This window comes from Schistocerca nitens, chromosome 1 (genome assembly GCF_023898315.1).
Source record: "Schistocerca nitens isolate TAMUIC-IGC-003100 chromosome 1, iqSchNite1.1, whole genome shotgun sequence".
In the NCBI taxonomy this organism is placed as follows: Eukaryota; Metazoa; Arthropoda; class Insecta; order Orthoptera; family Acrididae; genus Schistocerca; species Schistocerca nitens.
In genome coordinates, this window is record NC_064614.1 from 793,745,990 (window position 1) to 793,764,038 (window position 18,049).

At 43.3% G+C, this 18,049-nt stretch overlaps 1 protein-coding gene across 1 annotated transcript in view; it reads right to left on the minus strand.

Annotated features, from left to right (window-relative positions):
- LOC126262357 (peroxidase-like) overlaps positions 1-18,049 on the minus strand; it is a 291,332-nt gene that overhangs the window by 153,266 nt on the left and 120,017 nt on the right. The window contains exon 3 of the mRNA XM_049958941.1: positions 3,358-3,434. Within this exon, the coding sequence (XP_049814898.1) occupies positions 3,358-3,434 (77 nt within the window). The remainder of the gene's footprint in view (positions 1-3,357; positions 3,435-18,049) is intronic.

Sequence of the window (18,049 nt, forward strand, 5' to 3'; positions counted from 1 at the left end):
CTGCCTTATGATACGATGCAATGTCATGGTGATACAGTCACTGTTTCCACACCGTTTCGCTATTGTACGCAGTACTCATTGCTGTAAAATGTTTTCATATGTTTCCGCATCTAGTGTTTTCTTAAGTGCAATGAGGTTACCATACCACAACCTCGAGAAACACCCCGATATCGTAAAACCGCCTCCTCCGTACCTCATTGCTAGCGCCGTACATAGTGGCAGACAACGTTCTGCACGCATTAGCCAAACCGAAACCGTTCCAGCGGATTGCCATAGTGTATAGCGTGATTCGTCACTCCAGATCACTCGTTTCCAGTCACCCACAGTCCAGTGGCGTCGCTGGTTACACCATCTCAAGCGTCGCTCAGCAATGACTTCACAACTGTGTGGCTTATGGATAGCTGTTCGACCATTGTACCCCATTCTTCTTAACCCCCTACTCACAGTCACTGTGCTAGCTCGATTTCTGGTAGCACTTTGCTACTCACGAGTGATTGCTTCCGTTGATTTAAAGTGGTGTTTTACATCCAACCTCCGCGATGCTCGACTGTCTCTGTCCGTCAGTGCATGACGTGTGCCTGCTCTTGGTTTGCCCGTGGGTTTCTTCGCGATTACACTTTACAATGACGTCATCAACAGTCGACTTGGGCATCTTCAGGAGGGTTGAAATGTCTCCGATGGTTTTTCCAGTCAGGCGACACCCAATGACGAGGCCACGTTGGTAGTCGCCGAGTTCTCCCGGCTGACCCGTTCTCTGTTAGCACTTCTCTACTGGCACCTCACTCCCCGCCTCCTTTTACGTGGTGAGTTCGCCTTCGTGACAGCTAGCAGTCAGTTCACTGTTACATAGGGGTTATTGGATACTTTTGAACAGATAGTGTACATTGGAAACTTCTGTAACGCTTCGCTGGGTGTAAGTGCTAGGTGGTCTTTGTTGCCAATATGTAGACTCAATATACGATTCTTTTATTCATTTCTCTTGTGAATTACGAGAATCATTGCTAAATTTTCTCGACGGAATTAAACGATTTTTACGTTAAATGCATTCGCATTTGCGAGTAAGGACAACCATCGACTGTAGAATGGAATGACGGCAGCAAAAATTTGTACCGACCGGGACTAGAGCCCGGATTCCCCGCTTATCGCGAGCGGTCGCCTTACCAATTGGCTATCCGTTCGCGACCCACGGTCAAACCCAACCTTCCACATGTCGTCAACCATGCGTCTACGACCTTCTCCGAAAAACGAATACCATCTTAATCTTAGCTAAATGACTGTATACATATAAAATTGTGAGGTGTTGCACAAAGCCAGCAGCTCTTGCTATTTGGTGGATCATGTAACTGTTTCCAAAGCGAAAGTAATCACAGAAATGCCTTTACATGTGGTAAATAAGTAATACTTTGTGAGGGACTAGCGATTTAGCGTAGCGGTAAGTGCCATGCTGTGGGTCACGCGTAATCGAAACAACGATACGACAGCCTTACATTATACCTTAATGAGAGACTAATGGAATCAATACCGTCAACTATGCACCAATAGCAATCAAGTAAAGGGAAATGGAACACCATATTGGGACCGTCGAATAGCAACTGCTTACTACTAAGAACGTCATTCGACGATCGACACTCATGCCATTAGCTGTCAAGTGCTTCATGCTGGGTGTTTCCCAAAGAAGCCTACAAAGGCCAATGTCTTCAATATAAATAAACCATTTACCATTAGCCTCACGTTCTGAGGCGTCTTGTCACGGTCCGCGCGGCTTCCCCCATCGGAGGTTCGGACATGGGTGTGTGGGTTGTCCTTAGCGTAGTGCGGAAGCTTAGGGACCGATGACCTCAGAAGTTTGGTCCCATAAGACCATACCATAAATTTCCAATTCCATTTATCACTTACAATTGGACCAGCAGCATACCACATTGTTCGCTGAGGACGCTATCGTTAAAGACGCTGTCGTTAAAAAGAAAGTACCTTCGCTGTCGTAAATAAATACGGAACGACTTACGACAGTATTTTTGTTTTTTCGTAATATATGTCAACTCTTTTTAACTGAGGATAAATTCAAGATATTGAAATATAAAAGAGAAAGAACGTTATCGTTTCCGATTACAAGGACACTGAGAAACATGTGGATCCTAACACTTCCTTTAAATGTGTACCGGTAATACCAGGAAACGATTCGAAATTGGAGGAGCACTTAAGGGTAAGGGGTATAGAATAATTTATTGGGGAAGTAAGGCAAAGTTCTGCGTTCTGGCCTCAGACAGGCCACTTGCGCCCGATGGCCAATGACATCACGGGATGCGGTGTGGAGGGGCACATGGTTCGCACACCTCTCTCCCGACCGTTGGGACGGATAAAATTCTAAGTACGATGCTTTTTGCCGACGACTAGGTAACCATACAGGATAGTGAAGGTAAATTATATGTAGCGGTACATACATTAAACAGTATAAGCCTAAATTATAACCTGAAGATATCAATAACAAAAATTGAAACACTGACGTTTTCTAGGAAAATACTTCACAAGGGAGACAAGACAATCATGAGTAACACATTAATAGAACAGGTGTCCCATTTCTGGTACCGAGGATGCGACAGAACTTTTGAAGAAGAGAAAGACATGAATAAGAAAACTGACACACACACACACACACACACACACACACACACACACACATATATATATATATATATATATATATATATATATATATATAACACTGCTGCTATGAGCCGTCAGGGTCCTTCTTACACCATCTCCACTATAACATATATTGCAGAGGATTTAGTAATGGAAGCGTGTGACGAATAGCTCACATCCCTACTGTTATCTGTTGCATGCGCCCCACGGTTTTCATTTTAAAGCTTATAAATATTTTCATTGCTTTTCAAAATTCACAAATTTTCAGAATTATTTGTATGGAGTTAGGAATTTGTTTGGGGCTAGGAGAAAGTATTTTATAGTTTTTAGTTCGATTTAAAAACGTGGTACATTAAAAACCGGTTTTTATTTAAATAATTAGTTTCTTTGATTATTTATTTTGGCCATGTATGCTTGGATTTGTTGGCTTATATAATGCTGGACAGTACACTACTAATAAAACAAGTGACTAAAAATCATGCTTTCCCACGTGGCCATGCTTCACAGAGTATCCAGAGTGATGTCAACAGCAATCACAAATTTCTTGTTGCCTATTCTTCATACTTATTTTCGCTGCACTATTTCCACGTATAGGCGATTATAGTTACAACCTAATGCAAAGTACAATTGGAATGTGGCGTTACATTGTAAAGTAGTTGTAGCTGTACACGTAAAAGAGAAACACGAAACAGCCAGCACTGAACTGGTACTTACTGATGCGCTTCCTAGCCTGCAGGTACGCCTGGTTGACGGCGTCGTATGTGATGCACGTCTGTTGACCGTTGTAGCCGCTGGAACAGAAGGAGCAACCAGTCAGCCGAGATATATAGTTACAGGTAATATAAATTATCGTACCTTTTTAAAAAAAGTATATGTTAACACTGAAGTCTTTTTGTTGCAGTGGCTTTGATGCGTTCGACATGTATGCATCGTATGTGGCTCACATTGTTTTCTGCCTGAGAGATGAATATAAGAAATAAATATCTCGAAAACTCACAATACTTGAAAAAAAAAATACAAACAGGTAAACATATGCAGTACCATGTTTTGAGCTTTATTCTGAATGCCGCAGCTTCAGTCCACAATTAACTGAAGTACACTAAACCTGCCGGAAACGAAATCATGATGGGAGAAGCAAGCAAACAACATACAACTAATTGGTCACATGAACTAAGGTGTGCAAGATAATGATTACAATTGATGATGGATAGCTGGTACATAGCGAACTGTGGATACTCTGAACAGTAATTTCCAGTTAGACACATCTGTAAATTCCGTTCTAGTTCAGTACTACATTACACTTTTAGGTGTTTATGCAGTCTAATTATTGTAGTCGTAACGCCTGGTTTCATGCCTACAATTCGTAAGTCCGGCCAATTACCCTCCGCTTCTAAAATCGCATGAAGTAGGCAATTACGCTGACTGAAAATCATATATCTGTATTTAAAGAGTTATACTTTAAAACCAAAAGATAAAATAAAAAATTGAAGACTTAGAACTAAGTGCTCAGATTGATTTCGCCAATACTTTTCAAGCTATATATCGAAGAAGCAGTGAGGAAGTTAAAAGAAAATGGCAAGAGTGGGATTAAAATTCAGAGTGAAAGTATATCAGCGATAACATACGCAGAGGACATGGCTATTCTCAGTGAAAACGAGGAAGAATTACAGGACATGTTGAACACAGTAAACAATTTAATACGTGCAGAATATGGGCTGACAGTAAACGGAAGAAATACGAAAGAACTTTCGAACAGCAGAAATGAGATTGGCGCTATTGGTGACCATGATCAAGTGAAGGAATTCTGCTAGCTTGGAAGAAAAATAGCAAATGACAAATAAAGTAAGGAGGACATAAAAGCCAGGAAAGACGGCATTCCCGGCCAAAAGAAATCTACTAGTGTCAAACATTGTCCTGACGTTGTGAAAAGAGTTGTGCGTTGAAGGTATGTGCATCTTTTTTCTTAAATGAAGCACCAACAACGAATAAATACCGTCTATTATTTCATTCTTCTTTCAAATTGTACTAAATGGAAATTAAAACTATATAGTCAGCGGCTGGTCATCGTTTTTACGAATCACATATTCAGGTAATTAAACTTTCTGTTGTTTGTCTTTTAAGACACTTTAATGTTGAGTAGCGCGCACTCCAGCGGTGGACAGCGCAGCTCAGATTCAATTTAAATGCGCCGATAACGCTATAAATCTAATAGAGAAGTAAAGCAGACATTAAGATGGGGAGTGCAATATTAATGTAAGTAAATGAATTTTTCTGCTGACAACAAAGAACGAGGGGCGCTCAATAAGCAATGCAAAACATTTCTCTCTCTGAAAGCAGATTTTTCATCACAATCTGCCTATGCGACGCCCTTACGCCGCCTTACTGGGAGGGCCTCTATGCCCGCCTGGTACCACTCTACTTGTCGACGTCGGAGCCAGCGTCTTGTATCATCAACAATCTCCACATCATCCAAGTAGTGTTTCCCGCGGAGTGCATCCTTCCTTGGGCCAAACAGTTGGAACTCGGCAGATGCGAGATCAGGAGATGAGGAAGAACAGTAGAACGAAATTTTGTGAGCTCCTCTAGCGTGCGCAGACTTATGTGAGGTCTTGTGTTGCCATGGAGCAGGAGAAGTTCGTTCACATTTATGTGGCAATGAAAACGCTGAAGTCGTTTCTTCAATTTCCTGAAGGCAGCACAAAACACTTCAGAGTTGATTGTTGCACCATGACGGAGGACATCAAATAGAATAATCCCTTCAGAGTTCCAGAAGACCGTCGCAATGATTTCACCAGCTGAGGGTGCGGCTTTGAACTTTTTCTTCGGAGAAGAGGTGGTCTGCCGCCACTCCATGGATTGCCATTTAGTTTCCGGATCGATGTGACGAAACCGTGTTTCATCGCCTTTGAAAATGTTCGAAAAAAAAAGTCACGGTCAGCCTCGTGACGCACAAGCAATTCCAAACAGATGGGCCTTCGTTACTCTTCGTGGTCTTCTGTTAGGTCGGACGGAACCCAGCTGAGACACACCTCTGAGAACCCCAACTGGTGGACGAGAGTGTCAGCACCACCAACAGAGGTACAGTTGTGCAGCGAGGTCTCTGCTTGTGATCCGTCGATCACCTAGAATGTGTCCGCGTTGCATTACATGTTGAACGACCCCTCGTACCATCCTTCCCTGCCCGGGCTCGCATCCCTTCTCTAATGGCCTCGCAGTCAATGTAGGGACGTTAAAACCCTGTGTCTCTATATTTACACTTCGCATTGGCTGGTACCAAATTACCCCCCCCCCCCCCCCCCCCCTTCTCCCTGTTCCAACCGCGAACGGCATTGAGAAACACGTACACGCTCTCATTCTCTCCTCGTTATCGTTTCGCGAGTCGTATGTGTGAGGAAGTAATGTGTTACCCCATTTTTCTTGGAACAGTCGCTCTCGGAATTCCAACAGGAAACTCCGTCATACATAACGCCCTTCTTGTAGCGTCTACTACTGCAATTTGTTGATCAGCTCCGTAAAGATCCCGCTCTTACTGAACGATTTTATAATGAAAGGCGCCGTTCTTCGTTCGATATCCTTTAACTCTTCTTTTAATCCAGCGTCACAAGGGTCCAATACTGATGAGCAATACTAAAGAATCGGTGTAACAAGTGTGTTGTTGGGCACTCTCATGGGTAGATTACTTCTGTCAATGAATCTCAGCCTGGCATCTGATTTTTCTACTATTCATTTTATTGGTCGTCCCACTTCAGGTCGCTCCCGATGGTTACCCTTAGACATTTTACGTTAGTTACGATTTGCAGCGATTTGTCTTCAATAGTTTAGTCGAAAGATACTGAATTTCCTCACTTTTTTATGCATAATACGCTACATTTATTTATATTCAGGGTCAGTCCATTAGATAATTAATGTATGTTGCCAACAGTAACAGCTCTACCACACTTTATTGAAGTATTCCTGAATATTCATTACATCTGTAGATTGTGTTCCGTGAAGCAACACCTGGAAGATAATTCTGAGTAGAATCATAAATCTGATCAGATATTCGGTAACCTCTTATTTTGTTCTATAAATGGCAGTGCGGAACTATATCGAATGCCTTCCCATAATCCAGGATTGTATCACCCTTTCTTCAGCTTCACGAGAACCTTCTTTATTATACGCTAATTTGATTTCAATAGTTTCTTTAATGAGTATCTCTCAGAATACACTACTTTGAATATCGGACTCTTCACTGAACTGTGCCTACCAAGCTACAGGACATTTTATCAACAGTGGTGCGACCAATGGCAACACATGACGCAGGAGCCGCACAACATCGTGTTCTCAGACGAGTCCCGCTTCTGGGATCAGCATCTTAACATTTTATCTCTGTGGACATCAGGTCGAGTGTGCGTCATACTCGTTTGTCCGATACATTTGCCGAAAGGACGGAAGATTAGATTTTAATATTCTGCCTTTGTCCCGAATCTATGCACGGTCGGCGTGGTTATTAAAGGATTTGGCATGATCAATTTAAGTAGTGGCCGGATGCCCTTCTTGTCGCCATCCTGTTACCACCCGTGAGGGCATCTGTGAACCATAAGTGTCTGCATATGGTGTTACCCATGTCAAAGTGTGCGAACGCTTTTCGAAATGTTTGCGAATCGTGTAACTGAGGCAGGACTTCGGTACCAGCCCAGTATTTACCTAGTTGTGGGGAATCGCCTGTCAGCCACATCCAGGCTGGCCAGCACACCGCCGGGTGAATCGATCCGAAGCTGGCGCTCCTCCCTATCCCGGAAGCGGCAGTTTAAAGCACACGGCTATCCGGGCGGGTATTTTAATGCGCTGACAATGACAATGTTTTTGAAGTCGGAGCGCAAGCTCGGACAGGACTACTGGCCGCGCTCATTTGAAAAGAATTGTCCCCGAATATAAGAGAAACAGCCAAAGACTATATCTGTATGACGGGACGGGAAATGAAACCCGATTTTGTAGAATGTAAGTTCGGTACTTGAAGCCCTACGCCCCCTATCACTGTAGCGTAGTTAACGTCACGTATCTACGCTGCTGCAGTAGCATTCTGTCTGAAAGAAATTTAGGTCCCAGAAGTTGATGAAAAAAGGAAGGTGTTGAGGTAGTGTACTGTTCTCCGGATCACTAGACTGTGCTTTAGTGTTCTGGGTTAAATTTTGAATCTCTCGATAGTGTCTCATGATGTTCGGGAATGTGACAGATTATTCCGTTCGTAGTATGGTGACACTGACCGATGGTGTAAATTCGCATACGATCAAACTACCATCGTAAATCCCCATGTTTTCTTTGCATTGTAGGTACGAAACAAATTAACGGATATGCAGCCAGTTCTGATAGTCTTGCTGGTACAATATTTCTATGAAGTAGCTCGTCGCTATCGTCATATGTTAACAGTGTTGCTAAGATATCAAGAAGATATTTCTTGCACATATACAGTGGTCAGGCTCTTCCCTGCGAATCGAATACGGAAGTATCACCCCAGCAGGAGACCTCATTCGGTTGGATATCCGAGCATTGTCTTTGCATGTTTAATGTTATTTTTTTGGTGATATTTTCGCTCTGGAATTTCACATTTCTGTGTTTTATTATTAATTAAATGAGTGAACCATTTTAACCGCCATAGACTGTCAGTTTTATAACTTTAAAACACCTGGCACAAGAAATATATTACTGGTCATTTTCGGCCTTACACCATTTTAAAATGTACTTCTATTGATGACGTGTATGTCACACATATTTTTTGTTTTATTTTCAAATGTGACGTACACGTGACCAATACAATACATTTGGAAATGGCTAAGACAGAATCTGGCGCGAAATGTAATTTTTCTGTATGCTACTTTAAAGAAATAAAACTGATAGCCTATGGTGGTTAAAATGGTTCCATGATTTAGACGATACATTAAGCCTGTGGACCCTTACGTGAAGAAATTATTTTATTGTTTTGTTTTGTTTGATTCCTACTAAGTCTGTTTCTAGAACATATTCTACTGTGTAGGTGGCAGCTCTGTGTACTAAATTTCACATCCTCCACACTCCCAAACTACATACTAATTTAATTACGTATTCATGCTACTATATTGTACACGCGCAACAAGTAAAATTTAGTTAAATGTTATACTTTTAGGACAACAAATTTAATGGTCAGCATACACAGTAACATAACACCACACTGGAGCACATCTCCAGTGCCGTCATATCGTAAAGTAGGCCTTTGCAGCTGTAGTCAGCTTCATTAAAATTATCCTAGGTGTACTATCACACACGTGTAAAGCATAAAATACTAAAATCAACGTATTGGTCGTTTTGTAGCGGCCTTTCTCAAGGCGCAGACAGCATATAGCCAGAGGGATTTTAGTGAAATGTCAGTCATCCGCACAATATAGATATACATGCAGTACACACAGAGCTGAGGAAGAATGTGTTCTATGAATGCCCAGGGAATTATAGAAAATATTTTTTTTTGTTTTACTACGAACTAAGTGACCAGAAAGATTCAGTAAAACGCTCTCTATAGCAATAGATGTTTCGATCTATAATTTAGACCTACACGCCATAAGAATGCAATACAATAGTGATACATATTCAGAGGGATTTCTGTACAAAGAGATGGTACTACGGCCAAAAAACATCTAAAATAAAAGCTACGATAATAAGAAAGTACCATGTTACACCCGCGATTGCGGTTGGTGGTGGTGGGTGTAGCAGTATTCATAAGAGCACGGCAAAGTCAGCTGAAGAACAAACCATTACTCGAGAATATATATTGTGAGCCCGCCCATTACATCATTAACAAGCAGTCATATACTTCTTAAGTGAGATATGCTATATTGACTAGTGTAGTCGAATACAAGAATACAAGAATTACATGTTTAAAGGTTCACAACAAATCCTGTCATAATTAATTTAAAATAAAGAAACGAAATTACAAACATAATTTGATCGTTTCTGTGTGTAGACTGCCCTCCTTGGGCTTTTGCATGAACTTGTTGAAAGTAATAGTAGAGAAGTTGACTGTATTTGGTTACCATAGGAATGACTTGTCGGTATCGATAGTTACGTTCCAGCAGATATTGTTGTTACGGTCTGGTGTGATGCAGATCTCCACCCTAGTTTGTCATGTGCAAATCTCTTCATCTCTGCATAAATACTGCAACCTGCACCCATTTGAACCTTCTTACTTTACTCGAGCCTTGGTCTCCCTTATGATTTTCGTCCACCCTCTCCCCTAAGCTTCCTTCCCTTACCAAATTGACGATATCTTGATACATCAGGATATGTCTTATCATCCGACCTCCTGTTTCAATCAAGCTGTTCCACAAATTTGTTTTATTCACCAATTCGATTCAGTATTTCTTCATTAGTTATTCAATCTACCTATCTAATCTTCAGCAATCTTCTGTAGCACCATATTTCGAAAGCTTCTGTTCTCTTCGTGCTGTTTATCGTCCACGTTTCACTTCTGTACAAGGCTGCAATCGAGAAAAATAGCATCAGAAAGGACTTCCTAACATTTAAGATTATTTTCGATGTTAAGAAACTTCTCATTTTTAGTAATGCTTTTCCTGCTACTGTTATTCTGCATTTTATATCTTCTCTACTTAAGTTTTCGTCACTTAAATTGCGCCGGCCGCGGTGGTCTAGCGGTTCTAGGCGCGCAGTCCGGAACCGCGCGACTGCTACGGTCGCAGGTTCGAATCCTGCCTCGGGCATGGATGTGTGATGTCCTTAGGTTAGTTAGTTTTAAGTAGTTCTACGTTCTAGGGGACTGATGACCACAGATGTTAAGTCCCATAGTGCTCAGAACCATTTGAACCATTTGAACTTAAATTGCTGCCCAAAAATCGAAACTCATCAACTACTTTGAGTTCCTCATTTCCTAATCTAATTCTATTAGCATGTAATCTGATTACATTCCGCTACCCTTGTTTTACTTTTTTTGATATTCATGTTGTAACTTCTTTTCAAGACACTATTCATTACTTTCAACTGCTCACCCAAATGTGGTCCCATCTTTGACTGCTTTACAGTGTCACAGTAAACTTCAAAATTTCTATTTCCTCTCCTTGAACTTCGATTCTAATTTCTCCTTGATTTCTTTTACTGCTTGCTTGTTATACCCATTAAATAACATAGAGAGCCGCTGCAACCCTCTCTCACTTCCTTTTCAACTACTGCTTCCCTTCCATATCAATGTTCGAGACTCTATCTGGAGTCTGATTTCTGTACAAGTTGTAGGTTCGGTGGACAACTGATTATGAAATTGAATTTACCGGCACCGGAAAGGTAGCCACAGAAGTTACTTTTTCCCTAACTATTTCACTTTTATCTCGGGAACCTTGTCGTTGTGATAAACTGTTTGCCAAAGGTGGCGGAGTATGTTCGACAGACAAATTGGAAATTAGTGGTAAGTTCCTGTGGGACCAAACTGCTCCGGTCATCGTCTCTAGTCTTACGCACTACTTAATCTAACTTAAACTAACTTACGCTGAGGACAACGCACACACCCATGCCCGAAGGAGGACTCGAAACTCCGACGGGGGAGTCGCGCGAATCGTGGCATGGCGCCCTAGACAGCGCGGCGTAGCCGCTTTCGACAGCCAAAGGAATATAGAAGAAATTAGCTTGTGGCGTGCGCGAGGAACTGCTTTAGTACATGCGGCCGAAATGTTGGCCGGAGATTAAGTCTCGCCCAGGTAAGGCCGGTTTCCACGCTAAGAGCCAGAGGTCGACCGCAGAGACACCTCGTAGCCCCGAAACCCGTTCCACATAGCGCCACGGCGTGAACCCGAGCCCGAACCTAGACCGCTAAACAGTCGCGGCGCGCTGTCCTGCTTTCTGGCTGCACCCTCACTCGGTCACGTAACAACGTGCACGTGCTACGGTACCTGCGTGTATGTGAGATTCTCACTTCTACATGAATCTCCGATTTTGTTAACGTAACGGTATTGCAAGTTGGTAGTTGCTAAGTGCTCCTGTACTATCGTTAAGCGCTTACGAAGAGAAAGCTTCACCTTTTCTTTATGTATTACAAAACCTATACGCTACCTATGTTCCATGTTCGGGTTTCCACAAAGTCGTTCGCGATTATTTTTTTACATCATTTTGGTGTGATATCACAGTGATACATGAATGTAGTCCTCATCCACTGGGGTCAAACAGAATAAAATCTTTCTTGGTGAAATTCCGGGTGGTACTGTAAGATAGGAACTGACATTTCCACCAACTTCCATGTGCTTGCGTTTGGGCGTGGAAACAGCACTCGAATAATACTGCTGGACTACTTGACGCCAATTTTTAACCAATCATGGGCGGTGTATATTTCCGTTGGTGAAGGAGAAAGAGCTTATTCATCCAGCAGTTTATTTTTATTTTCAGCGCTGGAACGTACAAGGACGTAAGGGTTCAACGTCCCATCAACGACTGGGTCATTATATATGGAGCAAAAGCTCGAATTGCATGTACATGGGAAAATGCACTGAATCGCCAAAGAAACTGGTATAGGCATGCATATTTAAATACAGATTTATGTAAACAGGCAGAATACGGCGCTGCGGTCTGCAACGCCTATATAAGGTAACAATTGTCCGAAACAGTTTTTAGATCGGTTACTGCTACTACAGTGGTAGGTTATCAAGAGCTGAGCTCACTGACTTTGATCAGGTGTTATAGTCGGCACGATGGGGCACAACATCCCCGAGATAATGATGAAGTGGGGATTTTCCCGTACGACCTTTTCACGGGGGTACCGTGAATATTAGGAATCCGGCAGAAAATTTAAATCTCCGACGTGGCTGCGGCCGGAAAAAGATCCTCCAAGAACGGGATCAACGACGACGTTCAACGTGACAGAAGCGCAACCTTTACGCAAACTGCTGCAGATTTCAATGATGGGCCATCAACAAATGTCAGCGTGCGAACTATTTAACTAAACATCATCGATATGGGCTTTCGGAGCCGAAGGCCCACTCGTGTCCTGTCTGTTCACCAGCATCCATTCATGTCCATTGTTCTTTCCGACGGACTTGAGAAATTCCAGCAGGACAATGCGACATCCCGCACGTCAAAGATTGCTACAGAATGGCTCCAAGAACACTCTTCTGAGGTTAACACTTCCGCTGGCCACCAGATTCCTCCGATATGAACATTATTGAGCATATGTGGGATGCCTTGCAACATGCTGTTTGGAAGAGATCTCCAACCCCTCGTACTGTTACGGATATATAGACAGCCCTGAAGGATTCATGGTGTCAGATGGCAGTTATAAGAGTCGAGGGGTTGAGAAGGGAGTGAGACAGGCTACAACCCTATCTCCGATGTTATTCAAACTGTATATTGAACAAAGGAAACAAAAGAAAAAATTGGAGTAGGAATTAAAATCCAAGAAGAAGAAATAAAAACTTGGAGGTTTGCCGATGACATTGTAATTCTGTCAGAGACAGCAAAGGACCTGCAAGAGCAGTTGAACGAAATGGACAGTGTCCTCAAAGGAGGATACAAGATGAACATCAACAAAAGCAAAACGACAATAATGGAATGTAGTCGAATTAAATCAGGTGATGCTGAGGGAATTAGATTAGGAAATGAGACACTTAAAGTCGTAAATGAGTTCTGCTATTGGGGAGCAAAATAACTGATGATGGTCGGAGTAGAGAGGATATAAAATGTAGACTGGCAGTGTCAAGGAAAGCGTTTCTGAAGAAGAGAAATTTGTTAACATCGAGTATAGATTTAAGTGTGAGAAAGTCTTTTCTGAAAGTATTCGTATGGAGTGTAGCCATGTATGGAAGTGAAACATGGACGATGAATAGTTTAGACAAGAAGAGAATAGAAGCTTTCGAAATGTGGCGCTACAGAAGAATGCTGAAGATTAGATGGGTAGATCACATAACTAATGAGGAGGTACTGAATAGAAATGGGGAGAAGAGGAATTTTTGGCACAACTTAGCTAGAAGAAGGGACACGTTCTGACGCATCAAGGGATCATCAATTAAGTATTGGAGGGAAGCGCGGAGAGGAAAAATCGCAGGGGGAGACCACGCCATGAAAGCAGTAAACAGATTCAGAAGGATGTAGGTTGCAGTAGCTACTCGTAGATGAAGAAGCTTGCTTATGATAGAGTAGCATGGAGAGCTGCACCAAACCAGGCCACAACAACAACAACAAGGCCGGTGGCTGTGCACTATTTTCGTGGTCTCTGTGACGCTGTTTTTCGACAAGATAATGCAAGACAACACTTTTCCAATGCTGTCCTGGCCTACCTTGATACAGAATGTGTTCGATGGTTGCCCTGGCCAGCTTGTTCTCCAGTCTCTCACTCCGTAAGACTAGCACGCCAGAACTCTCCAGTGAATAAGATTGATGAAATCTAGGACTGAGTTGAAACAACATGGAATGACGCACCTGTCTGTAGGTTTGAGTGGATGCCTGTCTGGGTAAGAACTGTCGATGGTGCCACAGATGGCAGCTCTGCGTACTAAATTTTGCTTCCAAATCACCTACAGAACGCAAGAAGTAAAATTTCTTTAATTGCTAAAGTTTTATGGCCAGCCGTGTATTCTGTAACTAATTCGTAACTCTGCGATCAGGCCCACGTGACCACTCAGTACCCATCCTCTGCCATTTGGCGTCATTCGGATGCGGTACGGAGGAGCATCGGCTCATCACATCGCTCTTCCGGTCGTCGTCGAGTAGCTAGACCTTTGAGCCACTAGTTCCTCAACTGGCATCCACGAAGATGAATGTATCTCTTTCCAGTTCTCCCATCAACGAAAAATCCCTGTCCTTTCTGGGATTTGAACCCAGGTCATCTATATGGCAGTGAGACGAGCTGATCACTCAGCTATGGAGATGGACCAGTGTAGTCTGTGGTTTTCCTAAATATTTTCTAGCAAAGGGAAGGACGATTCCTTTACACTACTCCACGGCCGGCTTCCAGCTTAACCAACTAAGCCGGTACCAAGTGACTAATGATACTGACATCAGCGAGAAATTAACAACTAACATGTCGCTCTTCCATCGTTCTTTCGTGTCAAGACTGTCTCCCATTAGGCAACACAGTTTATGTTTTAGGAGTTACCACATATGTCACTTAGTCATCCTGATTACACTTTCTCTTCTGTGGCCACTGGAGTACACATTAATTTCCTCCCTGATTGCGTGCGGCACGACAGTGACCGGTCTGAAAGCCCTAAGCAGAACACGGAGCAGGATGTGGTGAGTGGACCGTCCGTACTGCTTTCTGAATTGTTATCTACATCTGGAAACGAGTTTGAGAGCGTGCGATGCCAACTGCTTACCTAGAACATCTGCGCTTATGTTGGGTGTGCTGCAGAAGATACAGACAACTCTAGAAATTTTGGTACGTAAATTACGCGGTTACAAGGGGTAATAAAAAGATTTGAGATAACCTAAAATATCTGTCTTAGTGTATATTCCTCTAAAGAGCAAAAGAACTGTGTTGTTTCAGTAATATGCCTGAGACTGTGGTGGAATCGAATGTCGTCCAACGTCTTCTCTCCTGTGCATTCTAGTTCTACAGTATTGCGAGAGCTTCAGTGGGGTTTGGAAGGTTTGGTGAGGAGCAAGGGACAAACTAAAGATTTTGGTCGGTCCTGGACGTCCTCTGGTTACACAATCGACAGCGCATTGCGTGAAAAACACAGAAATTCGGGTAAGAGTCCCGGTGAGGCACAGTTTTAACTTGCCTCAAATGCTCATTCGTTCTCATATTCGACTGGTTATTCGTCACAGTCATTTCTTTGTGCTACATGCCCATGATTTGTGTGATACATACGGACTGCTAAAAGTTTTTTGAAGGAGTGGTGGGAGAGTTTGATGTGGATGATAAAACAGGAAATTTAATTCGACAAACAGTAATAAACACAAAATCTAAATTTTTTGGCAGACGTGTCTGAAGCTTTCGACGCGCGAAGAAACTCGAAAACTGTGGCCCCTATCGAAAACGCATCCCAGTACAAAAATTTAAGTACATTAAATTTCGTACAAAAAGGTCCTGTTTACTCTTTCTGTAGTACCAGGTGATCAAAAAGTCAGTATAAATTTGAAAACGTAATAAACCACGGAATAATGTAGATAGAGAGGTAAAAATTGACACACATGCTTGGAATGACATGGGGTTTTATTAGAACCTCCCCATACTGCTAGACGCGTGAAAGATCTCTTGCGCACGTCGTTTGGTGATGATCGTGTGCTCAGCCACCACTTTCGTCATGTTTGGCCTCCCAGGTCCCCAGACCTCAGTCCGTGCGATTATTGGCTTTGGGGTTACCTGAAGTGGCAAGTGTATAGTGATCGATCGACATCTCCAGAGATGCTGAAAGACAACATCCGACGCCAATGCCTCTCCATAACCCCGGACATGCTTTACAGTGCTGTTCACAACATTATTCCTCGACTACAGCTATTGTTGAGGAATGATGGTGGAGATATTGAGCATCTTTGCTTTGTCTTACTTTGTTATGCTAATTATTGTTATTCTGATTAGATGAAGCGTTATCTGTCGGACATTTTTTGAACTTTTGTATTTTTTTGGTTCTAATAAAACCGCATGTCATTCCAAGCGTGTGTGTCAATTTGTACCTCTCTATCTACATTATTCCGTGATTTATTCACTTTTCAAATTTATACTGACTTTTTGATCACCTGGTATTAACAATTTCCGCGTATCGAGCGAGACAATGCGAAAACATCGCGCGGGGTTTATGAAGGACAGCTATAACATTGCCGGTTGCATAAACCGACAATGTTAGGTTCAGTTGAATCATCGTGCACTGAATCATCATGTTAGGTGGTTATGTGCCTTGAAAATCTCGTATGATCGTCTTCCATGTCTTCAGATTCAAATCGAAATCGCACAGTCTGGCGTCCCAGATAGAGACTCGTATGGCAGGTACGTGTGACCGGCGCCCGTTCCAAAATGTGGTGTAGTGGGTGAAAGCAGCACGGAACTGCGTCCCAGTGGCGGAGTGCCAGCCAGCGCCGCCTGACGTTTTACTGCCTGCCTTCAGCGACAGCTGACGGGGGAGGCGCGGCGCAGACCCTGGCTGCTGGCACGCACACCTGGAAGCGCCTTCCGCAGGCGCGAAAGTGGACGCTACCGCCGTCCCCGCCTACACCGCCCCAACAGATTTGGCAGCGCCGTCTGCCCTCTATACTTGCTGGGGCCGTGTCTTGTATGGCGAGTGCCATTTTCGATGTGATCGAGCGTATTCAGTTGGGCTGTGATGACTGGGATCTTCGTGATATACACATTGTAAGTTGCTGTTTAATGCACTTCGGATTTTCAAGCTCTCATCCTCCCGTAATGTACAGGATATTCGCTAATATCGTCTGCATAGGAAAAAGATTAAATTTCAATGTCAGGGAAATGACTTTTTAAACGTATATAGCGGAATGGGCCGTTTCCTGTTCCCGAACAAAATACGGGGGTAAATCGAAAAGTCTTTGCCTCTACCTTTGTTTAGCCAAATTACGTGTGTAAATGTGAAGCCAGCATACACATTCCCAGCGTTGGCCCTTTCTTCGTTCGTGCCGGCCTCATCTGCCGGTAGCTCCGCCGCACGGCGCTGCAGTCAGTTGTTAAACATGGCAGTTGTGCTTCACACGTCCACGGCGTTAGAGTAACGAAGTGTGATTCGTTTTCTATGGAGCAAGAGACGAACGCCCATTGAGATCTACAGGGAAATGCATCCCATATATGAAGAAAACAGTTTCGCTTTCAGAACTGTGAGGTGGTGGTATTGTGAGTTCGACACAGGCGGTGCAGTCTTGCACGACAATAAGCTGTCGGGGAGGCCGCGTTCGTCTCTGACTGACGAAACCATTTCCCGCATAGATGCAATGGTGAAAGTACATCAGTGTGTTCACATCATGGCCATTTAACAGGAGCCTGGAATATCGTGTGGGACATCGTTCACGGTTCCTTAGGGTACGAGAAGGTTTCATGACGTTGGGTACCTAAGCAGTTCACCGAGCGAGGTGGCGCAGTGGTTAGACACTGGACTCGCATTCGGAAGGACGACGGTTCAATCCCGCGTCCGGCCATCCTGATTTAGGTTTTCCGTGATTTCCCTAAATCACTCCAGGCAAATGCCGGGATGGTTCCTCTCAAAGGGCACGGCCGACTTCCTTCCCCATCCTTCCCTAATCCGATGAGTCCGATGACCAAGCTGTCTGGTCTTCCCCAAACCAACCAACCAACCTAAGCAGTTCGATGACACCATGAAAAGCAAGCGATAAAACATGGATACTGTATTTTACACCGGAATCCAAGCAGCAGAGCATGGCGTGGAAACATCTGGGTTCGCCTGCGACAAAAAAAATTCCGTTCAGCGCCATCTGTTCGAAAAGTGATGTTAAAGTCCATCTG